At 49.8% G+C, this 15,226-nt stretch overlaps 5 protein-coding genes across 5 annotated transcripts; 2 read left to right on the top strand and 3 right to left on the bottom strand.

The window, feature by feature from the left end:
• Positions 1-26: 26 nt before the first annotated feature.
• Positions 27-2,766, bottom strand: EsH8_VI_000875 (uncharacterized protein; the record flags this gene model as incomplete). Its single annotated transcript, XM_083272128.1, has 2 exons — positions 27-1,720; positions 1,779-2,766. 2 exons carry the CDS (start codon positions 2,764-2,766, stop codon positions 27-29), a joined length of 2,682 nt encoding a protein of 893 aa, XP_083127302.1.
• Positions 2,767-3,801: 1,035 nt separating this feature from the next.
• Positions 3,802-5,928, bottom strand: EsH8_VI_000876 (uncharacterized protein; the record flags this gene model as incomplete). The annotated part of the gene is made up of 5 exons (XM_083272129.1): positions 3,802-4,306; positions 4,362-4,834; positions 4,961-5,096; positions 5,157-5,441; positions 5,897-5,928. The coding sequence occupies 5 exons, from the start codon at positions 5,926-5,928 to the stop codon at positions 3,802-3,804; spliced, it is 1,431 nt and encodes a 476-aa protein (XP_083127303.1).
• A 2,688-nt stretch (positions 5,929-8,616) lies between these two features.
• Positions 8,617-10,518, top strand: EsH8_VI_000877 (HET domain-containing protein; the record flags this gene model as incomplete). Its single annotated transcript, XM_083272130.1, has 1 exon — positions 8,617-10,518. One exon carries the CDS (start codon positions 8,617-8,619, stop codon positions 10,516-10,518), a length of 1,902 nt encoding a protein of 633 aa, XP_083127304.1.
• A 949-nt stretch (positions 10,519-11,467) lies between these two features.
• Positions 11,468-12,511, top strand: EsH8_VI_000878 (class I SAM-dependent methyltransferase; the record flags this gene model as incomplete). Its single annotated transcript, XM_083272131.1, has 1 exon — positions 11,468-12,511. The coding sequence occupies one exon, from the start codon at positions 11,468-11,470 to the stop codon at positions 12,509-12,511; it is 1,044 nt and encodes a 347-aa protein (XP_083127305.1).
• Positions 12,512-12,608: 97 nt separating this feature from the next.
• EsH8_VI_000879 (uncharacterized protein) lies at positions 12,609-14,847 on the bottom strand (the record flags this gene model as incomplete). Its single annotated transcript, XM_083272132.1, has 9 exons — positions 12,609-12,855; positions 12,943-13,058; positions 13,151-13,174; positions 13,231-13,393; positions 13,447-13,841; positions 13,908-14,015; positions 14,077-14,123; positions 14,182-14,564; positions 14,642-14,847. 9 exons carry the CDS (start codon positions 14,845-14,847, stop codon positions 12,609-12,611), a joined length of 1,689 nt encoding a protein of 562 aa, XP_083127306.1.
• Between the last annotated feature and the right edge of the window lie 379 nt (positions 14,848-15,226).

Below are 15,226 nucleotides of genomic sequence, written 5' to 3' on the forward strand. Positions count from 1 at the left end.
ATCACGGACCGAAAAAAATGCTACCATTAATGCAACCTTTGCCTCTTGGCATTCTGACATGAACTCCGGGTGAGCGGGACCGCGGCCGCCCGCTTGCCCGTTGCAGCCCCCGTCGCATGAGGAGATGCCTCGTCATCGTAGAGGTCCTCGGTGCTGAGGGTCAGGGCATAAGGGCTTTTGATGTCCACGATGCCAGGCGTAACGGGCTGCGAGGTAAAGGAGAAGGGGTGGATGGCCGAGGGCGACATGCCACTAGTGAAGGATGATCCGACTTCTTCGACGCCAGAGTGACGGGACCAGAACACATGATCCTTCGGTGTCGCCAATTCTGACGTTCCCCCAACTGAGGTCAAGTCCCCATGGTCACTCTCGTTGTGTCCGATCATCGAACGCAGCGATTCGCGAGAGCTGCGCCTGCTGTCGAGGTAGGTACGTAAGTCGTAACACTGCCGACAACTGGGATATACCGGGTAGCAATCCGACTCATCACGGTACTGTGGGAGCTGAGGGCGAGTCTGCTGGTCGCATCTCTCTTGGATGTCGTCAAAGAGGTCGCCTATTGGAGTGAAGAATGTCACACGGGGACCGGAGCCGAAGTATTTGTTTCGGCCCCAGAGCTGGCCAACTAGGGCGTTGGTGTCCGCGTCGACGATAGCGGCGCCACTGTCGCCCTCCACACCCATGCCCCCACGTATCCATTCCTCCTCATCGTCGTACGGGTATGGCTCTTCAATGAACCACTCGCGTGTTGCCTTGCCCGTGCCGTTTTCTTCGGCACTTACATAGGCTGGTATTTCGCAGACCTGTCCGCGTTGCTGGCCTGATGTGCGGCCGGTCGAGACTACTGGTGCACCTGGAATGACCGCGCTTGTCGTCTTGACCGGAACTTCTTTCAGCAGAGGCATGGTTTCTGACGGGAATCGGCGGATAATGTTTGCCTGGTGCGTCTTGGAAGCAATGAGGATCCAGTCGGTGACGATCAGGGGTGGTTCCTTGTCGCAATCCTCCCAGTAGGGGTCGTGAGATATGCGGGTCGTCTTCAGGTCAATGCCCGATGTCGCGGTCAGGCTTCCTAGCAAGAAATTTCTTGGCCCTTCAGGCATAGTATCATGACGTTCATCAATGCACCTTGACCGGTCACTAGGAGAAGGGTGTTGCACGCTAACTGACGGGAGGTGCTGGTATGCCTCAACGAAAGGGTGAAAGTTGGCAAGCCAGTAGCTGCCACCGCCGATGGTTAAGCATGGGCCCAGAGTCGAGGTGCTTTCCTCGAAGTCCTTGTTTCCTTCAATGCCAATGCTATCGCCCATACACGGGTCTTTGAAGTAGTAAGGGTTTCTTGGCAGGCAGACATCATCTGGCATCTCTTTACTTAGTCCTCTTGCCCATACCAGACGATCAACAGCGCCAGTGGCAAAAGCGAAGCCGACGGAGGTTCGATGGCTCTCGGGTAGCAAGTCCCGTACGTGTGCTGCGATGATGACACGACGGGCGCGCGAAGGCTGATTACTGGTCATGATACAGACTCGCCGTGAGCCTGGCGCCTTGCCACGGGTGACAGTGACGACATATTTCGGCCCGCACCATTTCGGAATGAACTCGGCGAGGAATGGCAGGACCCCATGCTCCCATACGAGGGGAAAGCTTGCATTCTCAATTAATCGGGAAGATCTGGCCCGGGAGAAGTCGCTGGGACTGTCCGCTGCGCGAGGGGTTGGTCCTGGGAGAGTCAGGTGGTTGAGCTTCGTGTAGTCCTCGGAAAACTCCGGGGAACCTACCATTTTGCTTTCTAAACTTCTTCTCGACGACGTTTCTCAGCTGTTCTCGGCACTTCTTCTTGGACACTGCAACGGAAAGTATATGTCTGATGGCCCGATCCTCCATGGCGTCTTTTTGTGCCGATGGCGCCCCTGTCTTGGCTGCTTGGGAGGGGCTCGTGGCAAGTATGGCCTGCCCAGTGGACTTAGTCGCTGCCCCATGCCCCTTAACTTTATCCTTGCCGTCATTGGCGACGTCTGGGTGCGCGCATCTGACGTGGCTTTCGAGTATGCTCTTGGTTTGGAACGAGCTTTCAGTGCACCCCGGCGCTGGGCAGATGAGCAGATGCTCCAACTTGACATGCCAAGTGAGGCCGTCCTTGGTGAGAAAGCTTGGTTTGTCACAGTCTGCCCAGTTGCAAGTGTGTTTATGGATCGCCTTCATGTGAGAGTTCAGTTCACTTTCCTCGTCAAAAACTTCGTTACATCGGGGTCCCAGGCAGATGAGTCGGCTCTGCGGGTGACCGACAGGCTGTTTTTGGGTCGGAGGTGGACATTGGGAAGGGGTTGGCCATTCGTACGGGAACTCAGTCTGAGTCGGGGACACCCCGGAGCCAGCAGAAGAGGGCTGTGAGACGATGGAGGGCGAGGAGTAGGTGACACTGCTCACGGTACTCAACGCCGGAGGAGGTGCGTCGGATGAGGCAGGCTGAAAGAAGCCAAGGCCTGATTGGTCGCCGGTGGGCAGAGTTTTGGCAAATGCGTGGTCTATCTGATCAAGTCTCTGGGATTGGGACCAGGCAGTCTCCCCATAGATGGCCGGCCCACGGTAGAAGTGGGTGTCCACGAAAGAGTCATCAGCAGGCGGCCAACAAGGCGGGAGTGAGGCAAACCCATCTGGGGCCAGGGGTGCGGGAGCCGTGGAGAAGAGGGGGCCGTTATGAGATTGTTTGCGTAGCTTTCTGGGTCGCTCGTTCAGATTGAGGCCCTGGGCCCGTGAACGAGACATGTCGAGGTCTGGTTGGGGGATGGAGTCGTGCTTACACCGACGCCCGAGCAAACGGATAGGACAGAGGAATGTGCAAAAAGGCGAAACATCTGTGTCGCCGAACAAACTGGGAGTCGGTTTAATGAGGTGCCAGCGGCGACGACAGACGGAGGGAGTTAGAAGAAGGCGCAAGCGGCCTCCAAAAGGCGGCGGGCAGAGGGGGGGTGCGGCACAGTTCTGGTGTGGTTGCCTGATTTAGAGCTGTACCGTGCGGGGATTTGATGGACTCACACGGCATTTGCGGCAGCAGATACTAGCAGTCGGCACAGTAATCGTAATTATCATCACTGTATGGGGTGGGCCCTTGGCCTGCTGACTGCCGCGCACCAAAATGGCGAACCACTCAATCTTGCCCGCAGAGACGAGATCCCCTGGCTTCTCTCTCATTGGGAAGCATCGAGACGAAGATTTTCTGCTATATTGTAGGCTTGACATTGCACGGGTATGCGTCTAATTGGTTGGTTATTCAGTGCCGAGGAGAGTTACTTCTTCCTGGGGACCACTACCCTAGATACTTGCTTGGCCCTAACCTACCTGCTGTCGATGGGATAACTATGGATGATGTGTGCCACGAAGTCTAATTCAAGAGGATATATGTGCTTTTTCTACGAGACTGCCTCGGCCGTCCCTGAGCAACGTCAGGGCCGATGCGTTGTTGCTTGCAAGCTATGGTAGTCTGCCACTAGCTCTTGCCACGCAATATAGCCCTATTGTTGGTATCACAAGAATACCCGTACGTTTCAAGGGCTCGCTGAAGAATATGGTATATTCGGGAGCTGTGAATCGGTATGTAGAAGAGAAAGTAGGAGGTTGGTAGCAGCAGCAGCGGTATCGTAGATATAGCTGTTGTCAGCAGCCTGGAGACGTAATCTCTGGGCTCCGCTGCTGCTAACCGCCTGCCCGTATTCTGGTCACGTAATCCAACACCTACAAACAGGGCATTCTGTGAATCTTCCCCGTCGTGTAGAGCCATGCGTAATGCCCCTTGCCTTCAACCTACTCCCACCGCCGCAGAAACTCACCAATTCCTTCAAACTCCTTTCTCACAACCTCGGCATGCCTCTCACTCCTCGGCACGAACCGCACCTTGTAGTCCTTCGGTGAATGCAGGAATCCTTCGTCGTATGCCGCGTAACTCGTATCCAAATCTATCGCCTTCCCGTCTGCCCCCACACCTGGCTCAATCTTGAATGCCCACAGCATTTGCGCTACGATGCGCCACTGCGTCCTCTCAGCCAAGTGCAAGCCCACACAAATGCGTCGTCCAGCGCCGTATGAGTAGTGGTCGCGCTCACTGTATCTCGGGGCAGCGGCAAGCTCTGGTGCCAGCTTGCTCGCTTGAGAAATGTAGTGGTCTGGATTATACACAGAGGGGTCTGGGGCCGAGTTGCTGCTGTGGTTGAGGGCGTACGTGGGGATGAAGATGGTGCTGCCCGCCGGGATGAGCATGCCGTCGTACCAGTGGTCCTGCCTGGCACTGTGGGGGATGCCTGCAGGAATGCTGGGTGGGGTTGTGATAAGTATGAGATCAAGGCAACGTGGGATAAGATGCTCACATGGGTCTAATCCGTAATCCCTCTTTGACGATGCAGTTTATATACGGCAAATCTTGAAAATCAGCCCACTTGGGAATCCTCTCACTACCACACACACGGTCCAGTTCCACTCGTGCCTTTTCTTGGAATTCAGGATGCTTTGCGAGGAAGAGTATTGTTGTTAGTGTCGCCGTCGCCGTCGTGTCGGAAGCGCCCATGTGGAGTCCCCCCAGAAAGTTGTTCAGCTCCGTGTAGGAGAGTGGCACGTCGCATTTGATATCCCCGTCTAGGAGCTTGTCGAGGAGAGACTCGCGCTTATCGCCGCTGTTACGGCGCTTCTCTACGCGGTCGCGAGCTTCGTTCCATATATTAGTCATGATGTGGTAGAATTTCTTGCCGCGTTGCCTTGATTCAGTCCAGCGATCAGGGATGAGTTTGAGAATCGGAAACTGGTCTACCGGTAGGTAGGTTCCTGGTTCAATAGCTTTCGATATCTAAGCAAAGATTAGTTTCTGGCTGAGAGTCGAGGCGCAGGACGGGTGGCTATACAGCATCCATAGTTACGTAGACAGCCTGATAATATTAGTTAAGTCAATCGATTTCAAGCAACCGTAACGTACATATGCCCAGAAGCTCCCCCAGTCCGGTGCTAGATGGCCGTATATCGTGATGCTCGCAACTGAGGCAGTTGTACGCTTCACACTCTGCCGGAAGTCTTCAGGGTTTTCCAGCAAATCAGACATTAATCGGGCAATTCTGCGTCACATTAGCACCCATGAACTCCAAACACTTCTTCTCCACTGTGCTCGAGCATACTCAGCTTCCTGTACTAATTTCAAATCAGAGTCCAACTTCTTTGGCGCGAAATACGAGGCCGCGATTTTCCGTTCGGCCCTCCACTTAGGGCTCTCGTGCATCAATGCTATATTCTCATTTCGTGCGGAGAAGAGAATTTGTTGATCAACCGGTCTGTCATTATACCAGGCACCCTTCTGATTCAAAAGCTCATAGACGGCACGTCTATCGTTCAGCACGACCATAGTACTCTGTCCGACCTTGAGTGAGTAGACTGAGCCGTACTGGTCGCCCCATTCTTTGAGTCTGAGACCGGTCAGTGAGTATACAGGATAGTTTTTAAGTGATACAACCCACTTAGAGTAGAAGCCTTTCGATGGGATAAGATGCGCATTTCCGAGGATGGGGACTGTCGGCGGGCCAGGTGGGAGATGTTTTTCTCTGCTGCCGAAAGTAAGGATTTTGTAGACTAGAAAGATGGTTGGTATGACCCAGATAATGGAGGGATATTTGGCCACGAAAGACAGATGGATAGGTATCGAAGCCATTGTTTCCAGTAAATTTGGCGGTGAGACGCAACAGAATGTGATGTTGGTTTCCCGCTCGCCCTTGTCCGCTTCGCATTTATTTGTCCGAGAAAAGAGGAATAAAATAGGCCTATGGCCTCCCTTATAACATGTAGACCCATGAGCAGTTCCAAATGCATTTCCTCGTCCTCGGCGTCGCAAGGTGCGGGGTATGGACAGCATTCCCACACGCACCGTCCCGTCCCGCGTACCACCTTGGGCTCCATGCTTGTCTCAAGGCATATGCGATCGGTTGGTGTGACCATTAAGCGCTGACCGCATTATCTGTCTTGTCGATCTCTCAGCTATATTTATAAGCATTTGGTTTGATTCGTGATTCTGGAAGCTAGATAAGACATGGTACAAGCCCGCTGTTGGGCATCGGCACGCTAGACTTCGCGGGGCGGCCACATATTGCGACTATCCAGTTTCAGTTCAAAGGAAAGATCAGACATTAACATGCAGTTTATTCGAAAAGACTGTATGTTCTTCTCCCACCCGGCTGCGTAGAAACGATTGGAAACCACATCCCGGAAGCAAGGCTTCTCTCATTTCAAAGTCAGTCCCTCTATAATATAGATTCGAGAACAGAGTTTTTAGCAAGATGATCATAGCTGGAAATATAATTGAAATAATACGAAAAAGAGGAATAGTAGACGTGAGGGGTGATGGAAGTCGTGCTTTTCTGCTTTGGGCTGTATGCGTCGTTCATCACCTACATGCCCCTGTCCTCGCCGGATTGCCGACCACCTAAATCAACCTCGGGCAGTTAGGACTACTCCAAACTTGGAGTACCGGTCAAGTACAATGACGGAGGTCTAAACGATCTTTGGTGTCGACTGCATGAAGTGCATAAACGTGGCTCGCTTAATTGGCTCGCTTTCTTGAGTCAACCGTTTAGGGTTGCAATTTTCTGCCCTCGAGGCTTTTGGAAATCGTTTTCCGGAAAGATACGCATGATATGATCTCAGGCTAATATCTGCCGCTGAGATTCATTTCCCAAGCGCTGTAGATCATGTACTATATCCAGGGTCCAGGTGGACCTCGTCAACAATCACATGCGATGAGTATGGTTCCGCATCCACAATTGATGGACAGAGTTTTGAATTTCCTTGAGAGCCAAGACTCAGTTGCCTTACCTGTCGATATCACAGTGCACCCGTATGGGTGGTAAATCAAAGTAAATCAAGTCGGTGAACTGGTTCTGTATTCTGTCTGCGTGTGTGCGTGTAGAAGAGAAAGTAGAAAGGTTGGCGGCAGCAGTGAAGATGTTGCTGTTGACAGCCTGGAGGTGGAATCTTCGGGTTCCGCTGCCGCGGCTAACTGCTGCTGACTACGTGCCCGTATTCTAGCTAGGTAATCCAACATTAACATTAACATGATGTTCAGGATATTTCATCGACTATTAGGTGTCTGGCAGAGCCGCACGTAACAAACCAGATCCTAGTTACAGACTTTATAACATATGAATAACTTCTCTGCGTCTATTAGGGCTTCGGTTTTCAAGGGTCCTTTGCATGAAGCAAAGTTACTGAGCGAAAGATAACTAATGTAAGAACTATTTTTGACCGTCTTTTAACTCCAAATACACGTTGATGAGCCCAGGCTCGCTAAAACAAAGTTTCTACTTGGAAAAGAAGCTTAGGTGGTGCATTCTTCTGGCCAACGAGGCATTGTTTCCCTCAAGCTTGCGCTGCTTATTTATAGGTGGCTAGGACTACTGCAAAATCTCGGGTGCTGGAATATCGCGGTAGAATATCCCTTTAAATATCACAAATTTCTATCACTTTCTCCTATAGTCCCTTTCCAGTGTGGCTAAACCTGAAGACGTTTAGCACAAAGACAACATACGCTCGATCTCAATGATGCTTGTAATTACTTTGTTTTGGGCAGTTTCTTAGAAACTGTAAAGTCATAGATAGATTTACACTATTTACAGAGACATTCTCCGTTTTTATTTCTAATTCAATGAAACTGTCTTTTACCCTCAACTTTGTAGCTATTCTACAGCCTCCTTTTACGCGAGGCACTCATAAAACGGTACTGTGAACTGTATCTAGAGATTTATTAATTTGTTTAATGTTATTCAATTACTTCTCAATGCATATTGCCAAAACTACTGCGGTTCTTTCATTTTAGAATTAAAAGTTAGGTTCTCTTTCTTTACATTTAATCCAGTAATCGAATGCATTCAGAGTTTCAACTAGTAGTTACATCGCAGCAGATTCATGGATCTTTTTTTCATACGCTGATCAAAATCCAAGTATGTCTTTTAGTTTGATAGTAAGCTTTGCTAGTGTTGTCACAATGCTGCCTACAAGCCTAGAATCGTCGTGATATGAAGTCCGTAGTAATTCCAGCATCTCTGATTAACATGCACGAAAATAGAGCGACTTGCCAGAATAGGGTGCCGTCGCTTATAGCCAGAACGTCACTGGTATCCAAATGGGTGGTATTCGATCGTCAAGTCGATATTTGATTAAGCCTGCAGCACTATTAATACAAAAGCTCACTGCATGCGTCACTTTTGCCACCCAGTCTGCGTTCTGCAGGCTGAGTCTGACAAGCCACATCAGTCTACCCCGTCGGGTTTTCTTTTCTTACCCCCTTTTCAGCAAAATTTGGGAGGCTAAGGGTGGAAAAATGCCGTCGGCCTTTAAAATGTCAGATTTCCATGGGATGATGGCTTAGCAACACAGCCTTACAGCTCTGGTCAAGATTTTTATATCTTCTGGCCGTAGCATCGCACATATTTTGAGTGGCACATAGGTATATAGAGGCAGTCATTTGGGAAGCATCCATCTCTCTGGAGCATCAAAGATATTTCATTTCATTTCATTTCAGGTTATAATATCAGCGTCTGAAAAAGAAATTCGGATTTCAGTACAATTCTCACTTGCCAATTCATATAGGAAATGTCAGATATGTTGCAATCTGAGGGTTTCCATTACCAGGCCCTGTCCGACCCCAGCAACGATATCAGACTCCTCGAAATCATTGGAGAAATTGAGGCCGATACCGACAGTATAAATTGCGAGCTTGCAATCTGGCCTGTCAAATCAACACCATCATACCATGCCATCTCATACACTTGGGGCGACACGGACACTACCAAGTCTGTCATTATTAACGGCAAAAAGGTGTCAGTGGGGAAGAACTGCTACAATGCCCTCTCACAGGCGCATTCGAGTGGTCTCAGTGGCAACCGATTTTTCTGGATAGATTCCATCTGCATCAACCAGGATGATATCCCAGAAAAGAGCCAGCAGGTGGCAATCATGAGCACTATCTACAGAAACGCCGACCACGTCCTTGCTTGTGTTGGCGAGTCGGCCGATGACAGCTCGTTCTTATGCGAGTTTCTCCGGAAACATGCGACAAAACTTAATCGGTGCAGCAAGAAATGGCGTGTCGACGATTCTGCTGATAACATATTTCAACAACGACATATCCACCGAACACTTGGGCTAAATTCACCAGCCCGACGACGCATCCTTGCAGCATATATGGCTTTCATCGACAGGCGGTACTTCACCCGCGTTTGGATAATGCAGGAGCTCTTCATGGGGAGAAACATTAGTGTCTGTTGTGGCAGTGATGTTATACCTATGCAAACTCTTGACGGGTTTCGCGTCGTTGTCTGTCAAATTGCCTCCCGTGACCTCAACCCCGGGCTGTGGGGAGATTTTAAGTCTGTTGTTCAAGTTTTTCAACCCACGCGTAAATCAAAGGTCAATAGCCACCTGAGCCAGATTCTCAGGAGCGACAATTTCGTTAGGAATCATATGGAAGTCGCCACTCACGAAAATACCGAGCTCTTGCCATTGGGACAGGCTGCTAGTATGACTTCCGGCCTCGATTGCAAAGATCCGAGAGATAAGGTCTATGCTCTTTCAGCTCTAATCGACTGGGGGAAAGTAGCACCAATCCGACCCGACTACTCTATACAACTGTTCGATCTCGCGGTTCATGTTTTACGGAAACTTGCCGAGCTCGAGCTTAATGACGGCTCGCCTGAATTCTATGACCCAAGAATGGAACTTATACCGTCGTTGGGCCTGACCACTCAGACAAATGAAGTTGCCGATGCACTCTGCCGGAGGCGATCTCCAAATCACAGTACTGCCGGTGCTACTGGGGATTCAAACGAGCAAGTATCATTTCTTAAGAAACGAAGCATGTTTTGGCTAGCATGGCGCATAATATATGACGACGAGTACAGGTGGAGACTGGAATGCAACAAACCAATACCATTGGACCCATCATTTGACAAGTCTGTTCGGCACAAGACACCGCCTGAAATCCATGTGCGGGTGAAGGATACCCAAGCCTCGGTATACCTCCCATCCTACGTCCACCCCGGTGACTACCTTATCATTCAAGGCCGTTTTACCGCTTCTCTTGGGTCGAAAAATTGGTTAGGCATGGTAGCCCGGCCAGAAGCCGGGTTGTCACGTTGTCCCATTGTCGGCAAGGCCATCGTGGAAGGGGATTTGGGAAGTGATGCCATCTGCACTAGCGTTGGTGCTTTGGGTGGCTACGTCTTCTTTGATCCCAAGGACTTGATTGTTCACACGGCTGCTGAACAGCAGTATCCGTCTTGGCAGGAAGTTGGAAAGCAGGATAGGGAGGTGTATCTGAGGACGAGGGTGTGTGAGACACCAGGGTCTTCTTATGGCATTGTGGAATCGTTATATTCATTGCACAAACTTGTTGCAGCAGAAAAGAAGAGATTGCTGGAATTTGTGCAAGGAGATATCTCGTCTGAAACGGTAAACAAGACGGCGCCGGCAGGCGATGAGACAGTCACTGGATGACCGCTTGACCACCCTAAATCACACACCTCCTCCAAGCAATTTTTAGCGTAAGGCGAGCCAGATTAAGTCACTTTTGATGAATTTCTATATTTAGTTACGAAACAATTCGTTTTGTAGATTAGTAATCTCCAATGATGTTTTCGTTTCTACCAACGTTGCCTGGAACTCTTTGCTTCTTTGGTGCTCTACAGTTTGAGTTGTTTCAAAGGACAAATCCCACGTCAACAGAAATGGTAGATTCCAGATGACTAGTAAAACTTCCAGAGCCCTCATGGCATACAAAATCGCCACAAATTTTAGAACATGACCTAAAACCACACGCACCTGTCTTGGTCAAAAGACTGATGTAATTTTATATTATCAACTCTGGTCCCTGAAGAAGTAGAGTCGAAATCGCGGGGCTATTGCGTACTTCTTGAGTTGCGGTCAATTTCCTTTTATCTGCGATGCTATCCATAGCAACCCACTTATCTTCTAGCGTAACTCTTGCCCCATATTCGGCGGTGTACCCATTGCCTGGGAGGGCCCATTCACCTGGTTCTATACGTACTGCTTGGTCCCAGACCCCATGCATGGGATCGCCTATATAGCTGGAAAGGGTATCGAGTCCGATAATGGCATGTTCTTGTTCAGTTTCTCGGGCTTCAGGAAGCTACCTGTCCGCTTTTCCAGCTCCATTACGACTGCAACCGAAGTTGGAGATCCTTGCTTTACTGGCCCCTGGTTACCACACCATCTGCCGCGAGCCCCACCGTAAAATGGAGGGTGAAGTAGGGTTTGATCAAAAGCGTCTCATTCCTTTTTATTTTATTTCTTTAGTTTATTATCTTCCACTTTTCCCCCATGAGGTATTAGTCCTCTGTAACGAATTTATTGCAGCAGAATCTCTTTTCAGCTTTCAAGTTGCGCAGCTCACGCTGGCTGACCCTGACACGCGATATTGTCCAACATGGCGGAACCCACTCCAACTCCTGTTGCTTCTTCCCCAATCAATGTCGAGCTTGGTGCCGAGCCCAGGCGGCCCGCCCCGGAAGTGGAGGTAGAGGTTGATCAGGAAGACCTCGACTCGTCTTATGGCAACGACGCGGACTCGCGCAAAAGCACCTCGCTTGCGTCCATCACCTCCGCCTATGAATGGAAACATGGGCGCCGATACCACGGCTACCAATCCGGTGCTTACAACTTTCCCAACGATGAGGAGGAACAGGACCGACTTGACATGATCCACCACGTCTTCTACAGGCTGTTGCATGACCGCCTTTACCTTGCGCCAATCAACCCAAATGGCCTCAAAGTTCTTGACATTGGTACCGGGACAGGAATCTGGCCAATTCAGTTCGGAGATGAGCACCCCGAAGCCGAACTTATCGTCGGCAACGACCTCAGCCCTATCCAACCGCAATGGGTGCCCCCAAACGTCAAGTTTCTTGTCGACGATGTGGAACTAGACTGGGCAGAGCCGGAAAAGTACGACTACATTCATTGTCGTTACATGGCAGGCTCTATTAAAGACTGGCCGCGCCTCGTACGTCAGATTTACGACAACCTGAAGCCTGGTGGTTGGGTCGAGTTTCAAGAATCCGCAAACACGCTTTACTCCGAAGACGGCAGCCTTAAACCCGACAATGCCATGGTGCAAATGATGGATGGGCTCATGGAGGCATGCGAGAAAATTGGGCGGACAATGGACCCGGCACCATCGATGAAGAAGTGGACTGAGGAGGCAGGGTTCATGAGAGTCAACGAACAGCGATTCAAGCTGCCCATTGGCAGTTGGCCTAGAGATGCTAGATTGAAGGAGGTCGGCACATTGATGGGTATAAACTTTGTTGAGGGCGTGGAGGCCTTCACCGCTGCCCTCTTCAAGGATGTCTTGGGCTGGTCTCCTGAAGCCGTGACTGTTCTCAATGCCGGTGTGCGAGCGGCGGTACGTGAGAGAGTCACTCATCCCATCTTTGACTTTATTGTTGTGACGGGCCAGAAAGCTTCTTGAGGTATTATTGAGCAATATGAAGCCATTTGCCATTGGAACCAGTAGTACAATAACTGGTTTTAATGATCGTTTCAGCTGTACTAGCTAATGGCAACGTTTACATGTCTTCTTTCGGTGGAGCGGCCTCCATCACGTCCTCGACATGGTCTGGAGATGCGTAAGCGTCCACGTGGGCCTTGGAAAACTCTCTGGCAGGGATCTTCCGGGCGAAGAGAATGTCCAACTCTTCGTATGTGCGACCCTTGCACTCAGGCAAGCGGAAGAACGACCAGGTAAATATGATACCAGCGGTTGTGGCCCAGAAGAAGCCCGCTTTTCCCTTCAAATTCCACTCAGTTGGGTTCCTAAATGACAAGATATCAGTTTGGCCCAATAAGAAAAGCTTCTTTCTTTGTTTTTTCTTTGCATCGGCTGAATGATGAACAACTCACATCATGTAAGTCTGGAGGACTTGAGAGACAATATTGACGAGTTGGTAAGCGTTCCGGGACAACACAACTGTTAACGGGCGGAGGCGGACCGACGAAGTCTCACTAATGACGCTGTACTATTTATAATATTAGCAAGCACAAATACGTTTAATGGCGATTGTATATGCAAGATGGTAATCCATCAAGCAGAAGCTGGCGCTTGACTTACTGTAATAGGGCCAATTGTGAGAGACTACCACTTGTTATTACACAGTCTTCTTCCTTTTCATGAAGCGTTGTGTCACTTACGTATATGAACAGCCAAAACACGCAAAGGCCACCTGATGGCCACAACGCCTTTTCGCCAGCGGATACATCAAGAATACCGATGATGAATAAGACGACGGTAAGAACTCCAATTCCCGAGACATAAATAGCACGGCGCCCCCAGTATGATATGAGCCACCATGACCTAGAAAAAATGTCAGTAACCAATTTCAATGCTATGCTCGCAGATAAACATACAGCACGGTGCCAATGAAGGCCATACCCTTAGCTCCAAGGCTAAGTTCGAAGGCATTGGCTACATTCATGCCGGCGGTGGTGAAAAAGTAAGTCGGGGTGTAAGCAAAGCTGCTGCCTGACATGACCTGACCAGCAAATGCCACGCAGCAGATTTCCGTACGGCGCAGGTCGATGCCTTTAAAGCAATCTATGTATGAGACGTCACTTGAGATGCCGGATTCTACCTTGGTGGTATGGACCATCATTGCCAGCTGGGCGTTGATCTGGTCTTGTGTTTTGTCTCCACTTAGTCTCTCGATTGATATTCTGGCTTCATCGAGGCGGTCCTTGCGGACTAGGTACCAGGGGCTCTCGGGGGCGAGGTAAGAGACGACCATCAAAGGAACAGGCCAAAGCTTTTTTTTGTGAACTTGTCAGTCGGTTGGATGACACTAGAAGCTTCAGGCAAGGGTGAATCTTACCCATTGAATAGCAAATGGAATGCGATATGCCATCTCGCCTTCGATACTGAGACAACCACGAAGCACGCCCGCCGCAATAAGCTGACCGGTCGCCCAGCAGAGGTTCACCTAGAGACAGTATGTTAGTCGTTGAAGGTCTTCTAATGTGGCGCTTAGGGGACCAACATACATAGGTTGTCATGTAGCCTCGAAGATTGGTTGGGCAGACCTCGGAGGCTTGGTTGTGACGATTTAGCAAAGAGTGCGCAACAATTCTGAGAACTTTAAAACTCACCATAGGCGGGACTGAGTGTTGCAAAGACACCCCATGATAGACCACAAAGAATCTGGCCGACGAGAAGCATCGCAGCTGAATGGGCGAAGAAGACGACAAAGATGAAACAGTTCAAGAAGAACATGGCACCAATCATGACCCACCGGTAACCGTACTTGGATGCAAAGTAGCCGTTCATTAAGCCACCTAAGTAGATGTGAGCCTCAACCATAACAATGGGTGGACTAGGCTTACCAAATATAGCACCAGTTGTTGCAGCCATAGTGAGCCCGGTTTGCCAGGGACCAGACACCTGGTAACCAATTTCTTCGCCATACCAGCTACCGTACTTCTTTTTAAACTCTGGATAGGCAAAGAAGTTGTTGATCAGAATGACATCGTATCTAAATTGGACCAGTATGTTAGGCAGAGTTCATCTCGCACGGTCATTCCCGTTGAGTAGTTGAATGTGACATATTACCCTTCCATCACAATAGACATGGAGATCAGGACAGACCAGAGGACAGCTTTGCGGTTCTGGCTGAGTGCCTGCATCAGAGTCTGTGCATGCTCCTCATCCGAAGCCTGCTTGGCTTCAAAGATGGCCGACTGGCCTAGTTTTTCTTCAACCTCATTCTTGGCTGCCTTACGAATGTGCTGAAACTCATGGTCACCCTTGGACGACATTGTAACCGAGATTGGTATAACTCAAATGTATAAAGGATGAACGACACAAGACTTGCGAGCATTGAACGCAGTCCGGCCTTGGTAGCTTATATAAAGATACGGAAGTCACAGGGTTGCATTCGTCCCATTGATCAACCGACATGCTCTTGCATCCGAACCATATCCTTGGAAAGGCTGGGCGTCGGCCACTCCATTCTGGCTAATCTCAAGATATGTTGTATACGGTAGGATTCAAACCTTCGGTGTTACCCCAACCTGAGTCCTCTTCCCGCATGCAGTAGTCAGTTACGGGGTATGGGGAAGTTTGCATGGTTCATTACTGGTCGGCACTGCCTTGAAGAAAGCCTAAAGTCCCGGTCCATAGCAGTGAGACTCTGAC

Source organism: Colletotrichum jinshuiense, chromosome 6 (assembly GCF_051148585.1).
Source record: "Colletotrichum jinshuiense chromosome 6, complete sequence".
Lineage (NCBI taxonomy): Eukaryota > Fungi > Ascomycota > Sordariomycetes > Glomerellales > Glomerellaceae > Colletotrichum > Colletotrichum jinshuiense.